This window comes from Tachypleus tridentatus, chromosome 3 (genome assembly GCF_004210375.1).
Source record: "Tachypleus tridentatus isolate NWPU-2018 chromosome 3, ASM421037v1, whole genome shotgun sequence".
Lineage (NCBI taxonomy): Eukaryota > Metazoa > Arthropoda > Merostomata > Xiphosura > Limulidae > Tachypleus > Tachypleus tridentatus.
In genome coordinates, this window is record NC_134827.1 from 20,846,997 (window position 1) to 20,867,663 (window position 20,667).

At 33.5% G+C, this 20,667-nt stretch overlaps 2 protein-coding genes across 2 annotated transcripts; both read left to right on the forward strand.

Annotated features, from left to right (window-relative positions):
* Nucleotides 1–501: 501 nt before the first annotated feature.
* Nucleotides 502–16,813, forward strand: LOC143246500 (solute carrier family 23 member 2-like). The gene is made up of 8 exons (XM_076493327.1): nucleotides 502–734; nucleotides 6,503–6,544; nucleotides 8,028–8,132; nucleotides 10,996–11,153; nucleotides 12,686–12,836; nucleotides 14,082–14,263; nucleotides 15,992–16,112; nucleotides 16,664–16,813. The coding sequence occupies exons 1-8, from the start codon at nucleotides 702–704 to the stop codon at nucleotides 16,811–16,813; spliced, it is 942 nt and encodes a 313-aa protein (XP_076349442.1). The 5' UTR covers nucleotides 502–701.
* Nucleotides 16,814–17,023: 210 nt separating this feature from the next.
* On the forward strand, nucleotides 17,024–19,846 carry LOC143246499 (solute carrier family 23 member 1-like). Its single transcript, XM_076493326.1, has 4 exons — nucleotides 17,024–17,386; nucleotides 17,603–17,876; nucleotides 18,202–18,297; nucleotides 19,043–19,846. The coding sequence occupies exons 1-4, from the start codon at nucleotides 17,066–17,068 to the stop codon at nucleotides 19,306–19,308; spliced, it is 957 nt and encodes a 318-aa protein (XP_076349441.1). The 5' UTR covers nucleotides 17,024–17,065; the 3' UTR covers nucleotides 19,309–19,846.
* The last annotated feature ends 821 nt before the right edge of the window (nucleotides 19,847–20,667 follow it).

Sequence of the window (20,667 nt, forward strand, 5' to 3'; positions counted from 1 at the left end):
ACTAACCAAAATTATGTTAATATATTAGCTGATAAAACTAAGTCAAATAACACTGAATATGTTAACATTCGTAAAAATAGTCGTATAATAATGCGAGTATGGGACTCACAATCATTCTAACGGAGATTGTTTTTAAGAGTAAAAGTGAATTCCATTGACAAAGTTGTTTCAGCTAGAATTAAGGGAGTAGACATTATTTAGCCTGTTCATTTCATTTTGACTTGGCATGGCCAGTTGATTCGGGCACGGGGCTCCTCATCTGAAGATAGTGGCCTCGAATCCCATCACACCAAACATGCTTACCTTTTCAACCGCCCTATTCGTTGGAAAAGAGTAACTCAATAGTTGGAGGTGGGTGGTTATGACAAGCTTCCTTCCTTCTTATATTACAGTGCTAAATTTGGGACGGCTAGCGCAGATAGCCCCCGTGAAGCTTTGCGCAAAATCCAAAAACGAAGAAACAAACGACTGATAGAGAAATAGTTTCGTCATTTCCGGTGATTACGTTGTTCCACCTCTCATCTTTACGGATCAAGAACGCAGCAACCTAAACATGTGCACCTCATTATTAGTACATTCAACAGGTACATTTACGTTGGAAGGATCATTTATACACAGTTACCTAGAGCTGTGTTCGACATTATCCATCTTCTTCTGAACCTGTTATATCTTGGAGTGAACATTAAAAGTCCTTTGTTACCATGGTGCGGGACAAACCAGTTTACGAACTTAAGGTAATTTTAGAAAATTTTATTCATCTATATGAACAGTCACTTGTATTAAACCTTTACTTGATGTGGTATAAGTAACATTATAACTTGACCCGCCCTTTTTGTTTTATAACACTACAGTAATAAACTATCCAATGTACATATAAATTATATCTTTACAAATTATTTAAACCTTTTCCAACATGTTTTTTTCGCAAATAGCCGTAATATTATTGAAATATCGTTTGATTTTTGTCAATCAATATTGGATGTTTAGAGACATTTAAGCATTAATTAAGTTTAAAGACTCTTAAAAACTTCAATGGTTATTTGAAAAAAAATTGAGTTTTTAATATCAACGAAGTTTTTATTCACAATTTTATTCAGATCACAGCTTCGAGACTTATATTAATAAAATACCTATATGTCGTTAAAATCAAAATTGGGTTTTACAAATTCATTATATTTTTGTGTTACAAATATTTCGTGTATGTATATCGGATATTACATCGAAACTCGTATTATAAAACAACCTCAAAACCTCATTAGAAGCAAGACTTCTGTATAAAACACTTAATTTTCTCGATGACCAAGATTACACAAAAAGTCAAAGTTCTGATATTTTCAGGCCTCTGTCAGGAATATGCTACATATGACATAATATTTTTGGATTTTTTTCTTCAAAACCTCGAAGGAGAAATAATTTAATTATTTATATATTATATATTTATATATTCACAACCTCACATATCTCTAATTCAAAACCATCATTCAATATTAGAATCCATATTGTTGTAAAAACTGACTTGTTTAGCTCTTGTAGGAGGTATCAAGGTAAGATAACTTTGTTCTCTTAATTATTATAAATGTTTTCGAATAACAGAAACCGGCCCACACTACATTATATAATCTGTTAGTAACAATCACACACGGAATCTGATATACATTTTTTCATAGATCAACAAAAGTATCAGTAAGATAAAATACAGCGCTATTTGGATCGATGAACACGGGAACAGCATAACACAAACTTTATAACTAAGTCTAAGAAATATCATCTGGTTAATAAAATCATGTATGTTTCGATCGTAAAGCTGTCAAAGTTTAAAGGATAAAAAAAATTTATATAGAAAAGAACCTCCTTATAAAGATAATTGTTGGAATAATAATATTTTAGTAATTGTACGTGGCAAACAAATTTTTCTTCCAATTACAACAATTGATACATCTGTTTAAAATATATTTGAATGATCTTCTGAAATATTTATACACATATAGAAGATAACCTTTACCACCTTAGCAACTCAACTCATTCAAAATTTAATCATTTCGGATGACCACACTCGTCACTGATTACATTAAAAGTGAAATTTAAAAAGTATTCTAGTAAATATGAAGTATGTTTTCTAAATAGCCTGAGAACTCGATTTTCTTGGTTTAAAACAATATAATAAGAATGCATTCCGATATGCATTATACACAGACTTAACAATTATTCATTGGTTACGAAGGCAACAATTGATATATTGCCTGATATTACAATATAATAGTTGTTTCATTCTACCTCTACCTTATTTGTTTTATGTTTTAGTAAATTATCGTTTTCACACAGTATGTTTAGTTTACATCCCAGAACCTACTTGTAAAAATTTAAGTGTAACTTTTCATTAAAGATTTTGATCTTGTTTTTAATAATCAAAACTAAAATAATAAGACATAGATATAGTTAATTTTCAAAATATAACAACCTATCATCATGAGTATATCAATAAACGTATTAACATTCCAGCTTCGGCACTTACTTCGTGTTGTGAGGAGATTTGGGTAATCTATTTAATTGTTGTGGTTACTGTTGTTGTTTTCTCCTATTTCCATATGACGTGATATGATGTAAATCAACTGAACAATTTCTTCTAATATTGTTTACTGGTTATTTTACAAAATACCTTTGTGAATAATAACGAATTCTAATATTTATTAAGTAACTATGAAGGAAATTTTAATTTATAGAATTTGTAGCGTATGACATAGTTGGTTTACAGAACATGAGAGCTGACATTTCAATTGCTTCCATCTCATTTCGTAGTAGTGACTTTATTCAATTAAAAAGTACGAAATGTAAATTATTATGAAAAATTAAAACCAACTGTATGTACCAAGTTTTCTGAAGTTGTTAAAACAACGTATGTTTATTAATATTGACAATCTTTTGATTTTATGTTTTACCATAATATTGCGGCTAGCAAAAGCAGAAAACCTAGCAAGTATTTCGGTTTAGGTTTTAACTGGACCCTAGCAGGAGCTCTGGACAGATTCGACTGGAAGGGGACGCCAAGAAACTTAGTTTTTCTTCACCCTATTCGTGATTGGATATTAGGTTAAACCATGTTAAGAAAAAAAAACGTATGTGTGTATAAATACGAACATTATTTACACATCCATTCACAAACAAATTGTTGTTATCATCTATCATCGGCAAGCGGCGGAGAAAAGACCAACAACAGGCTCCAATACGTGACTATCACAAAATCTTCGACCAATACAGGTCTTATGGTCCTTGAGGGCGACTTCGGATCTGCATATCCTATGTCAAGAATTTGTTTGGAGGAACCCCGTTAAAACCCATTGTCACTCCCCAGACTCGATATATCCGGAGAGAACCCGAGCTATGTACCTGAAATTAAAATTAAGAATGTTGATGTTTAGAACACTTTCGGCTAAAATTTGGTTAGTACACTATTTTGTAAGGAGACTGATGGGTGGGCCATATGGTGGTTATTTTGGCTGACGTCGAAAATTGTTTTGTTAGTGTTTGGCTGTTTGATAATATCTTTTGGCTAAATTCCGGATTATTTCACTAGGTTTTAGTAATGTCCGTAGTAAATATAAGAAGTTTAAGGGAGTATATCTTGAAAAACGATATGCCATACGGATTACTCGGTATTGTAGTGTTTCTACTTTTTACATGAGTTCATTTGACATGTTGCACGTGATAATGCATTAATATTCAATGAGTGGCCTGATACAAGCTTTATAAGTGGTTGTAATGGTAGGCCTAGCATCCTTTGTGAGTGCCTTCTATAAGTCTAGGGAAAGTAATACTTTGGTTGACAGATTTTCAAATTTTGCTAACGTGATTCCTACAGCGCAGAGACCTATTGAAGGTAACTCTGAGAAGTTTTATAGATTTAGTGTATTTAATATCTGTGTGTGGTAGGGTTATCTATTTGGATTAGTTTCTTTTTTATGTTTTAACAACTCGTGAAGTATAATTGCCTGTGTTTAGTTAGGATATAAAGCTACACACTACCTGTTACACCATTAGATTATGTGATTGAGCAAAGCTTGAGATACACTGAATAACTGTGTGTGGGATTTTGAGTTCATATAATTTGATCAGCAATCCATTATGCTAAATGTAGCCCAATGATCACCTACTTAGATTAACAGAAACTGTATTTCAATTATTTAACCACAAACATATGACAGTTGCAGTATTTCTTGATGTTAAAAAACATTCGACAGCTTTTGTGATAATGGAACAGGTTCTTATTGGTTTTTTATAAAATAAGAGCCTGTTCGTGATTATCTTTTCAATACGTTTTCCTGTCAAGTTGAGGAGACTTATTTTCTTCTAATTTGTCAGAGTTTGTAAGCCTGTAGTTGTTATCGGAATGACTATTATAATTCTTGTTTTCCAGTAGGGGGTAACCTGTTTTAAGTGATGGGCAGTGTATTTTGATTTTTCGATATTTGTGTTTGTTTATTTTGACACAAGGGATATCTGCGCTAGTCGTCCCTAATTTAGCAGTGTAAGGCTAGAGGGAAGACAGCTAATCATCATCAGCCACCGCCAACTCTTGAGCTACTCTTTTTCATAACGAATATCATGATTTACCGTCACATTATAATGCTCGCACGGCTGAAAAGGCGAGCATGTTTGGTGTGACGGGGATTCAAGCCAATGACACTAAGATTGAGTCGAGTGCCTTAACCACGTGGCCTTGCAAGGCTTGTTTGTCGATATCTAATTTTACTTGGCAAATGAAATCAGGCGTGTTGTATTGTTACAGATGTGTTTTATTGTGTGTGTGTTTTCTTAGAGCTAAATGACATTTGGCTATCTGTCGAGTCCACCAATTGGAATCGAACAATGATGGTAGACTTGGGATTTGGAATGCTGACGCAAGATATTGGGTAAATAGTTCTGCTCTAGTAGAATCGGTTGAGACACTAATGGCTTTATAGTTTGGTATTTTTTGCTTTCATCTTTGGATAGGCAGAAATCTTTCCGGTTGATATCTTGCTGCCGTAATATTAATGGTTTTATTATGTTATTTTCCCTATTAATTATTGTTTTTGTGTGGCAGTTTTGCGTAATAATAAATTGGCATCTTTGTGTTACATGCGAGTGGATCTCGGGAGTTAGTTTCCACGACTCAAATTTAAGTTATATTATCTTACATGGGGATACAGTCGAGATTGCGGATTTTATTAGAGGTTATGGGAAAAGCTAAATTATCAATCGTGGGCTCATTGGGTGTGATAAAATCTATTTCAACGGAAGACAAGTTGAGATATGTGCTGAACATTTCCAAATTTGTCCGTGAAAAGTTACAGAAAAGGGGAGGGGATTCACGTGAAGTGGTTGTTCGGTGGAACAGCGCGAAATGCACGGAGTCGTGATCCCCTCCTATGTTAGCTAATTCGCAGAAATTAGAAATATATAGCAAAATGTTTGGGGTAAGTATTACCAAATCAAGAATGTCTTGAGAGTCATCTATATGGGTATGTGTGGGAATGTTATCATCTATAACCACAAGGTCAGTTTCTTCCATAAATTTATTTATAATCATCTCCTTCCTGTTTGTTTTCCTACATGGAAAGTTGGTATACTTTGACTTTAAATCACCTAAGATAAATGTAGTGTTTCTACAAAGAAATTGTTTAAATACACTCGTATCTGACGTTGCCCGATGGGATGCAGAAAACACAGCTAACGTGAACGCTATTGTATTAGAAGGCTTAAAGTGGCAAACTAGAATTTCGTTATTACTTTCTCTAATAGTTTCATCATGTGTTATGGTCATGTCACTTTTGTATAATACCGCGGTTCCTCTCCTTTTTTGATTTAGGGCTTGAGATAACAGTATATCCAGTTAATCTGAAATCGTTGTTTCTATTCAGATATGTTTTGTTTGTAAAAATGATATCAATACCATGTTCTTGCAAACCCTCCAGAGTGAAACCTTCTTGTTGTGTAAGCCTCTTGTATATTAAAGTGTAAAATCGAAACCATTATTTACCTGAACTTGTCGATTTCACTGTTATACCTGCTTCCTACGCAGTCCTTCAAGGCTGTGGAGTTTCCGATCAGCTCAAATAAGCTGCATCTTGGCAAAAGTAGATGTAGGACTTCCGCCATATTGTAGATCTTTCAACGCTGCCACCACTACGTCGGTGACAAAGGCGACAATGTTCCTGCTACTGATCCTATAAAGTTACTAAAACATGTGTTAATTTATAATAAAGATGATATGAACCCTATTTTTTAATCTTATGTAAAAACAGCCAAAGATCGATCATATAAAAATAAGATTGGCTACTAAGCTTTTAAACATGCACCTCTTAATAAACAACTGAAATTTGAATACTGTCAATACAAAAGTAACTTGTTTATATATATATATAATACGAATGAGCTGAAAGAAACCAAATAGGTTTCGATTTTTTTCACTTTAAATATTAAAATGCTTATGTGTGTATACATTTATCTATATCTTTACACGTAGATAGAAGAAAACGAAATGCTGAACGAAATCGATGAGCTGAAGGTAAGAGACTTGGTGTAAGGTTTTCGAAACAAATGAATTAGGTTATTTTAGTTAATAAGTACTTTAGAAAGAAAAAAAAAGCCCTTCAATGGCTCAGCGGTATGTCAGCGGACTTACAACGCTAAAAACCGGGTTTCAATACCATTCGTGGGCAGAACACAGATAGCCCATTCAGTAGCTTTGGGCTTAATTCAAACAACAACAGAAAGAAAGAAACATATAAGAATAGAACAACTAGAGTATTATAGAATATCCAATAATATAAGAATAAATAAATGTTTTAAAACTTTTTTTCAGAATATATATATTTTGTAGTTTCTCAAAATGTTTCTTAATACGTTGGTTTTACAAGTTATCTGAAAAATTAGCTCAACATCACACTAAATCTACAGTAATACTTGTTTAAGTTACTATGACAGTTTATCTATATTCCTCGTGAAAATGAGTCTGTTTGAGTGAAGTGCAACGTGACTATAAATGAATTGAACAAAACAAATAAATTAACTTTCGTTCTAACCGTGGATTGAAAAGTGGATTGAAACTTATGTTCTATTACATACTCTAATTTATGTTCTAATGACAATCGGGTTAGTTATAATTGCTCTCTCCATGTCAAAAAAATAATAATAAAATAAAATTTTATAGAAAAATCACGTAATATCTATTGTTGCTTTGTTTGTTATTAAACACAAAACTGGGTCGTGCATTGTCATTGGTGAAGGCACTTTACTCTCAATATCAGGGTCGCAGGTTCAATTCCGGGCATAACAAACGTGATCAATTTTTCAATTGTTGGGCGTTATAAAATCGCGGTTAATCCCAATATTCGTTGGTAAAAGAAAAACCCAAGAGTTGGTGGTACATGGTATTGACAAGTTTCTTTCCCTCTAATGTTATACTGCAAAATATGATACTGCGCCCACGGTTAAAACATCGAGTATGTTTGGTGCGACTGATAATCAAACCTGCGACTCTTGCATTACGAGTCAAACACCTTAACCACTTGCCCCCCCGGTCAACGTTCCCAACCTACAAAGGAATAAGAAAAAAGTCAACACGGTGAGCTTAGTGTACTCACCACAGGTATCGAAACCCCGGCTAGTAGCATTATCAACTTTTAGACTTACCGCTGAGCTACTGAGAAGTGGGCAAATGTCAAAATTGCACACGCATACGAATCTTAAACCAAATTTATGTAGCAATATAAAACGTAAGAGTTCCCTACATTAATTTATTATATTTTATCCTAAAGAATATATTATTATATCAACAAAGATTTAGTTATTACACAAAACACGTCTAGATACTACCCTATATTCCACCTAATTTAGTGTAATATACCTCTGAAGGACATTCAGTGTAAATATGAAGGAAATTTCCAGCTCCTTACGCTAAGCTACACTATTTCTACAAGAATTAAATAGGAAGTAATTAAACAAACAATTATCTATTTTATAAACCACCGTTATTTTTCAACATGAAGGTTTCTGTTGTGGACATCGAAGACGAAGACAGAGTCAGGAGTGACATCTTATACTCTGTGGATGAAGTTCCTCGTTGGTACCTGTGTATTATACTTGGGATTCAGGTGAGAACATGGAGTTTATTGTCGACTTTTACTATTCGTATTTTCTAAGTCAGTAATATGTTACACCTTATATATTTATATAATATCTTACATTATTTTAATATTATTATTTTGCATTAAACTGTCAAGAACTTTATTTTCAAAACTTATTTTCACCCAGTATTCTTACCACTAGTCCTCATTAATGATTAGTTTGATGTCTAAATGAAGTTAAACTTCATATTTTCTCCTATTTTCCTTTACATGAGGGCTTATTTTGATATTTTATTTGATTTTGTTCAAGATTATAACGTGTCGCACAAGTGTTCGTTCAGAACGAAATGTTTTCTTTTGAGTTTTAACATTAGATACGATCTGAAACAGTAACTCTCAACTGTAGAAAAATACGTTTTTGGATTTGAGACAAGAATATTTATGTTTTTGGAGCATAACATATTGAATTATGATACTTTGCTCGTTCATATATATAATTAAATGTTTGATGTATGTAAAGTTACACGGAATATCATAATAATCAACCTAACCTCATTTAATTGGTCATGAAGGTCAGAATTACACAAATACGGAGTATGTCAGTAATACATTAAAGATACAGTCACGTGAAAAATTTAGAACACCATATGAAAGCATATGTATTTTTCTAACATTTTTGGATATATAGATATTTAATCTTAAATTTAACAATACAGAGAGATTATAGGAATCTAACTAAACAATTAAAACTGAAGAAAACACTTTTCAAGATCTTCTGTAAATATAATTCTACAAAAATGCATATTCTAACTGAGGAAAAAGTTAGGATATCCCCACATTTACTCCCTCTTAAAATGGCTCAGATCACACAAAGGAGTATCACACCAGGGTCACACGATTAGAACATCGTTACTCAGCATTTCGAATGAGGTTTGTCCTATTTCAACCTTAGACATTTTGTTTGGTGTGCTCCTGATTGTTGAAGTGAGAGCGAGCACCATGGTGAGAGCAAAAGAGCTGTCTTAGACCTTCAGAAAGAAAATTGTAGCAGCTAATGAGTCTGGTGACGGATTTAAAAAGATTTCAAAAATTTTGAAATAAGCCATTCCACTGTCCGGAAAATAGTAATCAAGTGGAGAGCTTTCAAAACAACTGCCAACATGCTCAGATCTGATTGTCCAAACAAGTTCACCCCGAGAGCAGACCGCAAGATGCTGAAAGAAGTCTCCAAACACCCTAACATGTCATCACGGGACCTACAGTAGGCTCTGGCTACTGTTGATGTGAAAGTGCAAGCTTCTACAATCAGAAAGAGACTCCACAATTTTAACTTGCATAAGAGGTGTGCAAGGAGAAAACCTTTGCTCTGTAAGAGAAACATCAAGACAAGACTGAAGTTTTCCAGAGAGAATGTAGACAAAGACCAGAACTTTTGGAATAATGTTCTTTAGACAGTCCAAAATTGAATTATTTGGACACCAGAACAGAGGACATATTTGGCGTAAACCAAATAAAGCATTCCAAGAAAAGAACCTCATACCAACTGTCAAGCATGGAGTTGGAAGTGTCATGGTTTAGGGCTGCTTTGCTGCAGTAGGACCGGAACAGCTCACAATCATAGAATGCATCATGAATTCTACTGTGTATCAGAGGGCGCTTGAGGATCATATGAGACCATCTGTACAACAATTGAAGCTGAAGCGGAACTGCACCCTGCAACACAGAAGTGACCCAAAACATACTAGCAAATCCACCAAGGACTGGCTGAAAACTAAGAAATGGAGAGTCCTGGAATGGCCAAGTCAAAGCCCAGATCTTAATCCCATTGAGATGCTGTGGGGTGACTTGGAACGGGCTGAACATGCAAGAAACCCCTCAAACATCTCACAGCTGAAAGAATTCTGCATTGAGGAGTGGGTCAAACTTTCTTCAGACCGGTGTCAGAGACTGGCAGATGGCTACAACAAGCGTCTAACTTTTAGTTCAGTTAGAATATGCATTTTTGCAGAATTACATTTACAGAAGATCTTGAGAAGTTTTTCTTCAGTTTTAATTGTTCAGTAATAGTCCTATACTCTCTCAGTATTGTTGAAATTGAGATTAAATATCTATATATCCAAAAATGTAACAAAAATAGACAGGCTTTCATAGGGTGTCCTAACTTTTTTCACATGACTGTACATGGATTTCAATTTTTTTATGTTTCTGTTTTTATCAATGTTTACGATTTTGCTGATAAAAACGAATCATAAGTGAATGATAAGAAATTTATATCGTTAAATAATTTTATTGTTAGTGATATTTTATACGAAAAAATTAAGCCTGGATTATTTGTGTTTATTTTTTTAAAATACATTTACGCATTTAAATATGAGATTCCTCTGTGTATTCTTAATGTCTTAGTTTAACTCACGTAAATAGGCAAAGCACCATTCAAATCTGAAACGTGACACGCGTACAACTTTTTTGGAACATCTATGATGTATTAAAGGAAAAACGGTTCATACTGTTGAATTAGAAATATTAGTATCTCAAACTAAAACTGATGTCTTGTCCTAAGTTAATACATTTCCTCTTGTGTGTTTTATCTGACTTAACTATAAACACATCAGTAATATTTCAAATCACAGATAGCGGTGAAATTCACAGAAATTATTCAGTTGCACCTAATAAAATACTTTTTTATTCAATTACATTGTCCACTGAATAGGATGGAAGAATAAATTATTATGGTTCATGTTACATATTGCTGAAACACTAATATAGAAACAGTTTAGTTCCCTTCTTTAGTGTTTAATAAGAACCTCTTACACTTATTTAGAACGTATTTCAAGTGGTATTTGATTAAAACATGAAAACTAAACTGTATTTATTGGTTTTACATTAATAGCAATTTCTGATGATCTTCGGGTCGACTTTGGCATATTCTTACTTAGTCACACCAAAGCTCTGCATCCAAGAAACCGACCCGGCGAGGGGCTACATAACATCAACATTATTTTTTGTGTCAGGTTTAGGAACCCTAATCCAGTCAACTTTCGGTACAAGGTGAGAGCGAATTTCATCCATCTAAGTTTAAATGCTTAAAAGTGGGGAACATTTTCAATATCATAAAACTATAATCTATGATGACGAGAAAACCCACTTACAGAAAAAGTATATATGTAAAAACAGCTGGTATGAGTAGAGAAAGCACTATGTTAGGAGCGAACAACGTTGCGACCTTCTTCGGTCATCGTCAGGTTCACAAAAAAGAAATAGGTAACTCACAGAATGCTGATCACATGTTTGAAGGCGGCTGTTCAATTGTGTGAAGGTGCATTTTGTATTTATTTAGTGTTGTTCACACGTTTTCGAACACTGCAACTCAAATAAACAAAACATAGCTGTAGAGAACTTAAAGAAACAAACATAAACAAACGTAAAATTAAAGAAACCTTTCTTATACAGCAACTCAAGCCAAAAATAAACCAATACAAAGGAGCACCTTTTACCTATGTTAATAAATATAATCTAACATCTAAGCACGCCCTCTACATTCCTACACTCAATTACGCAACCGCTTTCAAACATGTGGTCAGCTATCGGTGAGCTACCTCTTTCTTTCTTTGTGAACTTCACGATGACCGAAGAAGGTCGAAAGGTTGGTCGCTCCTCAATATAGTGCTTTCTTTATCCTTATCAGCCGTTTTCACAGGTATGTATATAAAACTGTAATATTCTGAAATGATAACCATGTTACGTATTTACATTGACGTACATTATCGCAACAATATGTAACAAACATTTGTTTTAAATCTAAAGCTTAATATTTTGTTTGTAAAGAACGTGCAAACGAAGAATGTTGCAAAGCCTATTTTAGAATTTTAAGACTGTGAAAACAACAGCTAGACACGGTATCCACTGCGATTTCCATTATTATAGAATAGTAGGACATGACCGTCTCGCTCATAAAACAAACCAATGACAAAGTGAAGTTATAGCTGACGTATACTGGTCATTAGGCCAAACCCGTTCAACTATCTGATGCAGCTGGAAAATGAAACGTCAGTAAAAGATATTCCTCATGAAGACATATGTATATAGACAACTGATGTAACTTTTTTAATGTCTGTGTATTTTGATTTTTGAGAGAAGCGTTGAGATACAACTATCTCCATTCTCTAAATAAAATACGGTAAGAATGGTGATCTTGGAAATGGAATGTTTATAAACCAGCCTTTAGCAAAGTAAACTACAGTATAGCATTATTGAAAGTAGGCAATGTCATTGTATAAAGCATAATTAGTAGTAGAAACATAAACGAAACAGCTGAAATTTGAAAATCATTTTGACGGAATGACTTCAAACTGTGTGTATGAAAGAACCTGTTTGGTGAATACTGAAGTTGTTGCTGTGAGAGATTACGAGACAATAATACAGCTTGATGTCGAACTCTGAAACTGTTTCAAATTCTTAATAAAAATGTTTATACATTCGGGAGAGTTTTGATATTGTTTGTTGTCGCTTGGACTCTGAGTAATTATACAAAGAGCTGATTTAATACTTAGACTAAAAACTTATTTAGTGTTTTTATGTAGACTACCCATTATTCAAGGCCCTTCTTCAGCCTTTCTGATTCCAATATTTGCTACTTTGAGTTTACCTCAGTGGAAGTGTCCTAGTGAAGAAGAAATGTTGTCGGCAACAGAGGAAGAGCTACAAGAAATCTGGCAAATCAGAATGCGAGAGGTGAGAAATTATATCAAAACAGCTTGTTGGAATATTATGTATCCGATATCAGAAGCAAGGATTTTGTTAATTATTGAACAAAATAAAGCAATTATTGTCATAAAATTTTAAATTATTTAAATCTGATTCACTACTAAATGAGAACACCTGGAAATTAATAAGAATGTTAAGTTAACGATGGAGATTTGGATAAATGAAAACAAATTATTTCTGTAGTAATAAGAACTATTTTAGATTCAACGACTTTATCAATTTCATTAAAGACGCAGGTTTTTACTCAACGCGTTAACTTTATAAATTTTATTATTAAAATAAAAATCGCATGTTACCTATTACGATTCATCTCCGACAAGTCTCCAAGTTACTATACTTAACACAAATATATTTTAATATATAAACAATAACACAGTTTAGTATAAAGGCTATTACAAATAATGGTTTACATATAAGCGTTTTTCAAGGAGTACTGAATCTTCCATCTGTTCTGGTTTGTTTTTGGATCTCGCCCAAAGTAACCCGAGGGTTATCTGTAGCCATACCCAATTTTGCAGTGTTAGTACAGAAGAAAGCAGCTAATTGTCATATCCTCTCACTGCCAACTCTTATGATACTCTTCAACGAACGAATACTGGGATTGGCTGTAATATAATATTTCAGGAAAGTTGAATGTTTGCTATGTTTGAAATTTATTAACTTTCTTGGTCAAATGTCTGTAGTTTTCCTATTCGTTTGCTTTTGAATTTCGTGCAAAACTACAAGAGGGCTATCTGCGCTAGCCGTACCTAATTTAGCAGTGTAAGACTAGAGGGAAGGCAGCTAGAGGTCACCACCCACCGTAAACATTTGGGCTACTTTTCCGTTTATCAAATGTTTGTCACAATTATAGCTTCCGAGGTTTAAAGTATACTGACTGTAACTACCCAACATAGCGTGTTGTGATGATTACCTTTTATACTCAATGGGCGTAATTCTAGAAAATTCATCTAGCAATTATACTGGCAATCACTAGTATTTTACCTACACATCATACATTATTGATTCTTACGCTCTAGAATCTTCTGCAAATATAGAGAAAAAGCGTGACTTTCCCAATACACATTTCACGATGTGTGTCTCATGCATTAAAATGAAACAAACATAATTATAAAAATATATGTATAACAGCAAATATCCTACATACTTTAAATTCAATAATCTATATATCTTTTCATCATTTAAAATGTAAGTCTTAATATATTTGTTTAGATACAAGGCGCTATCATTGGGGCATCCATCTTTGAAATGGTTATAGGTCTTACAGGTGTTATAGGAATGATACTTCAATGGTTAACACCTTTAGTTTTTGTCCCTACCATATCGTTGGTTGGATTTTCTCTCTTCGAAGAAGCAGCTTATACAGCTAGTAAAAACTGGGGAATATCAATTTTGTAAGTCTTGTTTTATAATTAACTTATTAATGGTATTTTGTTAGTGTTATAGAGAAACTTGTAATACTCCAGTGAAGCTTTTATTTGTAAAATATGAAATATTTTATAGCTTGATATGAATATCGCGCAAAGCTGAACGAAGGCAATCTGCGCTAGCCGTCACTAATTTAGCAGTGTAAGATTATAGAGAAGGCAGATAGCCATCACAACCCACCGCCAACTCTTGGGCTACTCTTTTATTAACGGATACTTGGATTGACCGTCACTTTATAACTCCCCCAAGGCTGAAAGGGTGAACATGTTTGGTGCGATAGGGTTTCGAACCCGTAACCCTCATATTACGACTCGAGTTCTTTAACCACCTGCTCCGGCAGGAACTATATTTTATGGTATCGCACGAATACGTCAAGGTCCCGGTATGGCCAAGTGGTTAAGACACTCGAGTCATAATCTGAAGGTCGCGGGATCGAATTCTCGTCACACCAAACGTGCTAGCCCTTTTAGCCGTCTGGGCGTTATAATGTGACGGTGAATCCAAGTATTCGTTTATAAAAGAGTAGCCCAAGAGTTGGCGGTGGGTGATGATGATTAGCGGTCTTCCCTCTAGTCTTACACTGCTAAATTAAGAACGGCTAGCGCAGAGAGTCCTCATTTAGCTTTGCACAAAATCAAAAAGAGACCAAATTGATACGTTCGGTATGTTAGAAACCTCATCGCTATCTGAAAGAAAAGGAGAATCGTTTGTTTCTAGTACAAAACAACACAGTTCACTATTGAAAGTATCTTGTCCAACCTGTAAGTATATTAAATATACTTCTACTTTCTCCGTCAAACACACAAAACACTGTAGAGATTACCGATAACCTAAACAACTCTCTTACGTATCAAAACTTTAATAATAAATCACGAGAAACTCCTAAACAACCTAAGTAATAGCCTTGCCTTTTCCATAATCACAACTATATTTTCCTTTGCAAACATTCAATCAAACTAACCGTTCTCATTATAATGACTTTCGAAATGAAATCTTTATTTAGAACAAAATCACATTAAGGTGAAACTATTCTATAATAATGTCCACAATGTTTATCTTTATGCAACAGCATTATTTCGTAATCATGTATCGTATATTTCGATCTTTTAATTTAATATTTTCTACGCTTAGTAGATAATCGTCACATTTTGCATCAGATTTTGAAAAAATGCTAAGAGGAAAAGTTTTCCCTTTGATCTTTTAAAAAGTTAATGAATATAAATTGTGAGGAAGTTTGTGACATAACACATTATACCATACACTATAAGCTTGACATGGCCTGGTGGTTGATGCGTTTAAAATTGCATGTTGCCGGTTCGAATCCCTGTACTTAACATTTTCGCCCTTTAAGATGAAACAACGACATAAAATTATTGCCTAAGAATTAACTAGAAAACTTGAAATTTTTCCCTGCAAAACGACATGTTAAAATATATGGCAAATACACTGTTGAAGGAATACAGGGAGATATGATTACTGCTAAATATATAGATAATCTAAGGGTAGCCTTACACATAACACTGTAAAAAGGTTAACTTTGAGAACATTAACTGCTAAGATCAAACTGATATTAATTACTACTGTTAAACATTCATATAAACTCTGTTGTACAAAATAGCTTTTCCAGTTATGTATTCAGTGTTCTTACAATCCAGTATTAAAATATCTGTATCTTCTTGTTGTTTATTTCTCAGAACAATTTTACTTCTTGTGCTCTTCTCCCAGTATCTGGAAAACATTAATATTCCTGGTTGCAGCTACAGTAGAGAAACAGGATGGAAGATCAAACAACTGCCGTTTTTCAAGCTTTTCCCAGTGGGTATAGATTTTAAACACGTTTCACACACATTTCACATTTAGATAAACACTCAACAAAGTCTCAATTATTAACTTTAATTGAAAAAAACATTCCCGAAATAATTTAGTATTCTAGAGAAATGTTTTGCTGTACAGTTGGAGAAACGAAAAAATTTAAATACAGCCAACTTCTATTGTTGTAACGTTACGAGAAATATCAAAATGGAAACCAGAAGGAACGTATTACAAGGGCAAGATCACAATAAGTAACTTTATCTTTGTTTTATTGTTATGTGTCACGTATTTATACAATTATAACTGTATTGTTTTAAATAGCGTTTACTAATTAACTATAGAGTGAACGTCCACCTTAGGTCAATTTTAACTGTTTCGTTCTCAACGTATTCAATAAACATTATTACTGCGCTTACATCTAAATCAATCTCCACTCACAAAGACTTCATTACTAATATAAATTGCTGAAACATTTCTAATAAAAGTTATATATATAATGGTTAGAAAAAAACATTTGAATATCGAATAACAAATAATTCTAAGCCTATTTTCAGATTTTACTTACCATAGTTATTGCTTGGGTTATTTGCTTCATACTAACTGCTGCTGGTGCCCTGGGTCCAACCAACTCAGCCAGAACTGATCTTCGTGTAGAGACGATGTACTCTAGTCCCTGGTTTAGGTTTCCGTATCCAGGAAAGTAGTCATAAAAATATTCATTAAAATTTAGCTCTTTTTATTTACGTAAGTAGTTTACGAAATTATCTTTTGTTTAGTTCTGTCAATGCAGAAACTTGTTATCACTTCAATTTTTGAAACTAATTTGATTGTAAAGTTTACTGTACAATATAAAATCGTTAATATCATACATTTTCTTGAAATAAAAATATACTAATTAAAAGCTATAATCTGAAAGATTTGTTTTATTGTACGTGTGTTTTGTTAAAGCAGAAGATATGTATGTTAAGAATGTTACGTTTGAAATAACGGTAGATCATTTACATCTTCATTTCGGTCTTTCAGGACAGTGGGGTTTACCAACAGTCAGTATCGGTGCTGTTTTTGGAATGTTTACTGGAGTATTAGCATCGGTATTGGAATCAGTAGGAGATTACTACGCATGCGCACGTCTAGTCTCCGCACCTCCTCTTCCACCTAGCGCCATAAACCGTGGAATATTTGCAGAAGGACTTTGCTGTATCGTTTCTGGAATTTGGGGATCTGGAGGTGGAATGACTTCCTACAGTCAAACCGTTGCAGCAATCAGAATAACAAAAGTATACCCATGTGCTGCCTCTCAAATAGAGATTAGAGCACTTGTATTACAATTTTGAATATTATTGTCAATTGCTTAGATTTATTGTGTTATTATACATGTGTATGTGTAACATAACTGCTGATATTTCACATATTTAACAAATATTGTTAAATATGTATTGCAGAAACATAAAACTCGCATCAAGTTTTCTTTTCCTCCCGTTTTACACCAACAGGTGGCTAGTCGTCGTGTTGTTCAGTATGGTGCGGTTACCATGTTGATTTTTGCAGTTCTGGTGAAGTTTGGAGCCTTCCTAAACACTATTCCTGAGCCCATTATTGGAGGAATCATATGTGTTATGTTTGCATTGGTAACGGGAGTTGGACTGTCAAATGTCCGATATGTCGACCTTCACTCATCGAGAAATATTTTTATCCTTGGATTATCTCTTTTTATGGGCATTACCATTCCAAAGTGGTTCAAGAGACACCCAGGTATTATTGATATAGGTACGTAGACATTTTAGTGTTATTAGAGTTTTGGGAAGGAATTTCTTAAACGTTATGAAAGGGTTTCTAAAACCATCTATTAGATAATACTGAACGTTACATGCTCCATAATTTACAAAACATAGAGAGTACAAAATGTGGAAGAATATATGATAAAGGTTAGTCTCACACAAAATGGAAAATTCTTGTAACATTATAAGATGGTTGAGACTTATCTAGTTACCAGAGAACCAGATCATCAGTTTGTAAATTTTTCTTTAAGTTACAACGGGTTGGTAGACCTTAATGTAACTTATTATTAAATTATTTATTTTGTTTCATTTAGGAAATGACGTAGCAAACCAACTCATTACAGTTCTTTTGAACACCAGCGTATTTGTTGGTGGACTCATTGCGTTTGTGTTAGACAATTCCATACCAGGTGAGAGAACATTTCTTCGAGGGTTTGTGAATAAACTGAATACATTTCAATGTGATTTGTGACAACGTTAAAGTATTACGTTAAGTGTTTTATTATTTCTCAGCCACAAAATATTCAGTTTATTTTCTTGGAAAGTGTATAAAATATTACAATTTTTGGCATAATATTCGAATACGAAAAAATCAAATTGCATCTGTAACATGACGTATCTGATAAATCATCTACCTATTTCCATTTTTCATTGTTACATACATTTTTTGGTAGCAACAGTCAGAGTCTGCTTGTAAAATCTTTACGAATTCTATTCTCTCTCATTTTACAAAATCATCATTTTATGTCATGTGACAGTCAGGCATGAAAGTTTTACAGACTTAGCCCTTAGTCTGATAGTTTATCGCACTGAAAACCAATTTCAATAACCTCTTTCTTATAAAAAACTAATTTTCTGTCATATCACTATCTTTCATGTATTACATCACCTCAGCTGTAAGATCGAAGAAAATTTGCTTCGTTTCTTTTTGGTTAACAATCGAGAAGTATTAAATATTTTTATTCAAAGCTGAGAAACTTGTAAAAATCAGGAAAAAAACAACTGTATAAGAAAATGGAAAATATGCCATTTTAACGATAAATGTGTTATTAGATATAAATGACTAAACACTTTTCATTTTGATCAACGGAAATAATAACACATTTAAATTACTCTCGAAGCTAAAAATATATAATAAGAATGTATGAATTTCAGGGACAGACGAAGAAAGAGGACTTTTGAAATGGAGAGAGCAAGGCCTTGAACATAATGGATCTCAAGGTGAGCAGTTGACATTATCGTCACCTTCAACCTATGACCTTCCGTTCGGCATGAACTTCATTAAAAGATATAAAATTTTCAAGTACATTCCTATCAGTCCAACATACGATCAGAATATTTTTCTCCGTAAAGTGAGACCATTATTTATAAGATTTAATTCCCCAAAGAAAAATAATGATAACATTGACTCTGTAATATAATGATATGGTAGTCTTTTATTTAGTTACAACAGTTAACAAACAAGTTCGTATAAACGTATAATCTGTTTGATATAATTAGATATGGTACGGTCGTTCCTGTTTTACGACTGAGTATATTAAAGATTAGAATTATCAAATGTTTTACTTAATGACTCATTTGATAGCATTTAATAATCTCTGAACAACAAACATCTAAGTTTGTTATTCATTGGTAAAACTGCGGAGCAAAACACTAGTAAATGATCTTCTACCCAATAAAGATGACACTCTTATCCCTAACATTAATATTATGTTATTCGTGTATCATTTCTATCACAGTAATTATTATTATCTGCTTTACACACACATATATATGTATAAAGCATTATTTTTTACATGAATACTTAATAGCCAAGCAGTAAGTAGAAAATAACGTTTGTATATCAAATAGCTAAATCTCATCATGCATATATATCACGTGATAAAAACTATAACAACAACCAAAACAAGGTTAGGAGTCAATTTAGATGTCATTCACTCAGTAAATTAAACTTGTCCAAACACAAAATATTTTAGAATATATACTCTCAATAGAGGATTATGTCGTTGATACAAGATTTCGTGTTTGAGACATATTAACACTCAAACGATCTTTACGATATCAATAGAAATTATAAAAAAAAACTTCTTATTTCTGAAATTAAGTGTTTTCTGTCTGAAAATAAAGATGTTGTTGTTAATAACGTAAAATAAGGAGAATTTACAAAGTTCAATCATAATTTAATACCGGGTCCTGCATGGCGAAGTGGGTTAAGGGATTCGACTTGTAATTCGAGGGACGCGGGTTACAGTCCTCGTAGCACCAAACATGCTCGCGTTTTCAGCCGTGAGGGCGTTATAATCTGGCGGTCAATCACACTATCCGTTATAATGTGACGGTGAATGCAAGTATTCGTTAATAAAAGAGTAGCCCAAGTGTTGGCGATGGGTGTTGATGACTAGCCTACTTCTCTCTAGTCTTACACTACAAAATTAGGGACTGCTAGCGGAGATAGCCCTCGTGTAGCTTTGCGCGAAATTCCGAATACAAACAAAAAATAATTTAATACATCAAAGTTTCTACAAGAAATAAAAACATCAAGTAATCACTAGACATCGATGCAATTTATTTTAGAAATTTATTGTAAGTCTATAGATTTACTATCTACACCAGCCATCACTACTTTTTAGCTAACAGACAAGTAAAGGACAGGACTCACCACCAACTCTTTGGTTTCTTTCCATAGTGGAATATGGCTATAGCTCTTGTTTCCTTCCAAAGATCACACAGTGTGGATTGCGTTTTAGTGACTGCTACATATATACCGTGAATCACCTAAT

Bases quoted from the DNA above. Each gene is read 5' to 3' on its own strand.
- LOC143246499 (XM_076493326.1), top strand. From the start codon at position 17,066: ATGTATGTTAAGAATGTTACGTTTGAAATAACGGTAGATCATTTACAT. The intron at 17,877-18,201 runs GTACGTAGACAT...TGTTTCATTTAG, and splicing joins CCCAGGTATTATTGATATAG to GAAATGACGTAGCAAACCAA. The intron at 18,298-19,042 runs GTGAGAGAACAT...TATGAATTTCAG, and splicing joins GTTAGACAATTCCATACCAG to GGACAGACGAAGAAAGAGGA.
- LOC143246500 (XM_076493327.1), top strand. From the start codon at position 702: ATGGTGCGGGACAAACCAGTTTACGAACTTAAG. The intron at 6,545-8,027 runs GTAAGAGACTTG...TTCAACATGAAG, and splicing joins ACGAAATCGATGAGCTGAAG to GTTTCTGTTGTGGACATCGA. The intron at 8,133-10,995 runs GTGAGAACATGG...TTACATTAATAG, and splicing joins GTATTATACTTGGGATTCAG to CAATTTCTGATGATCTTCGG.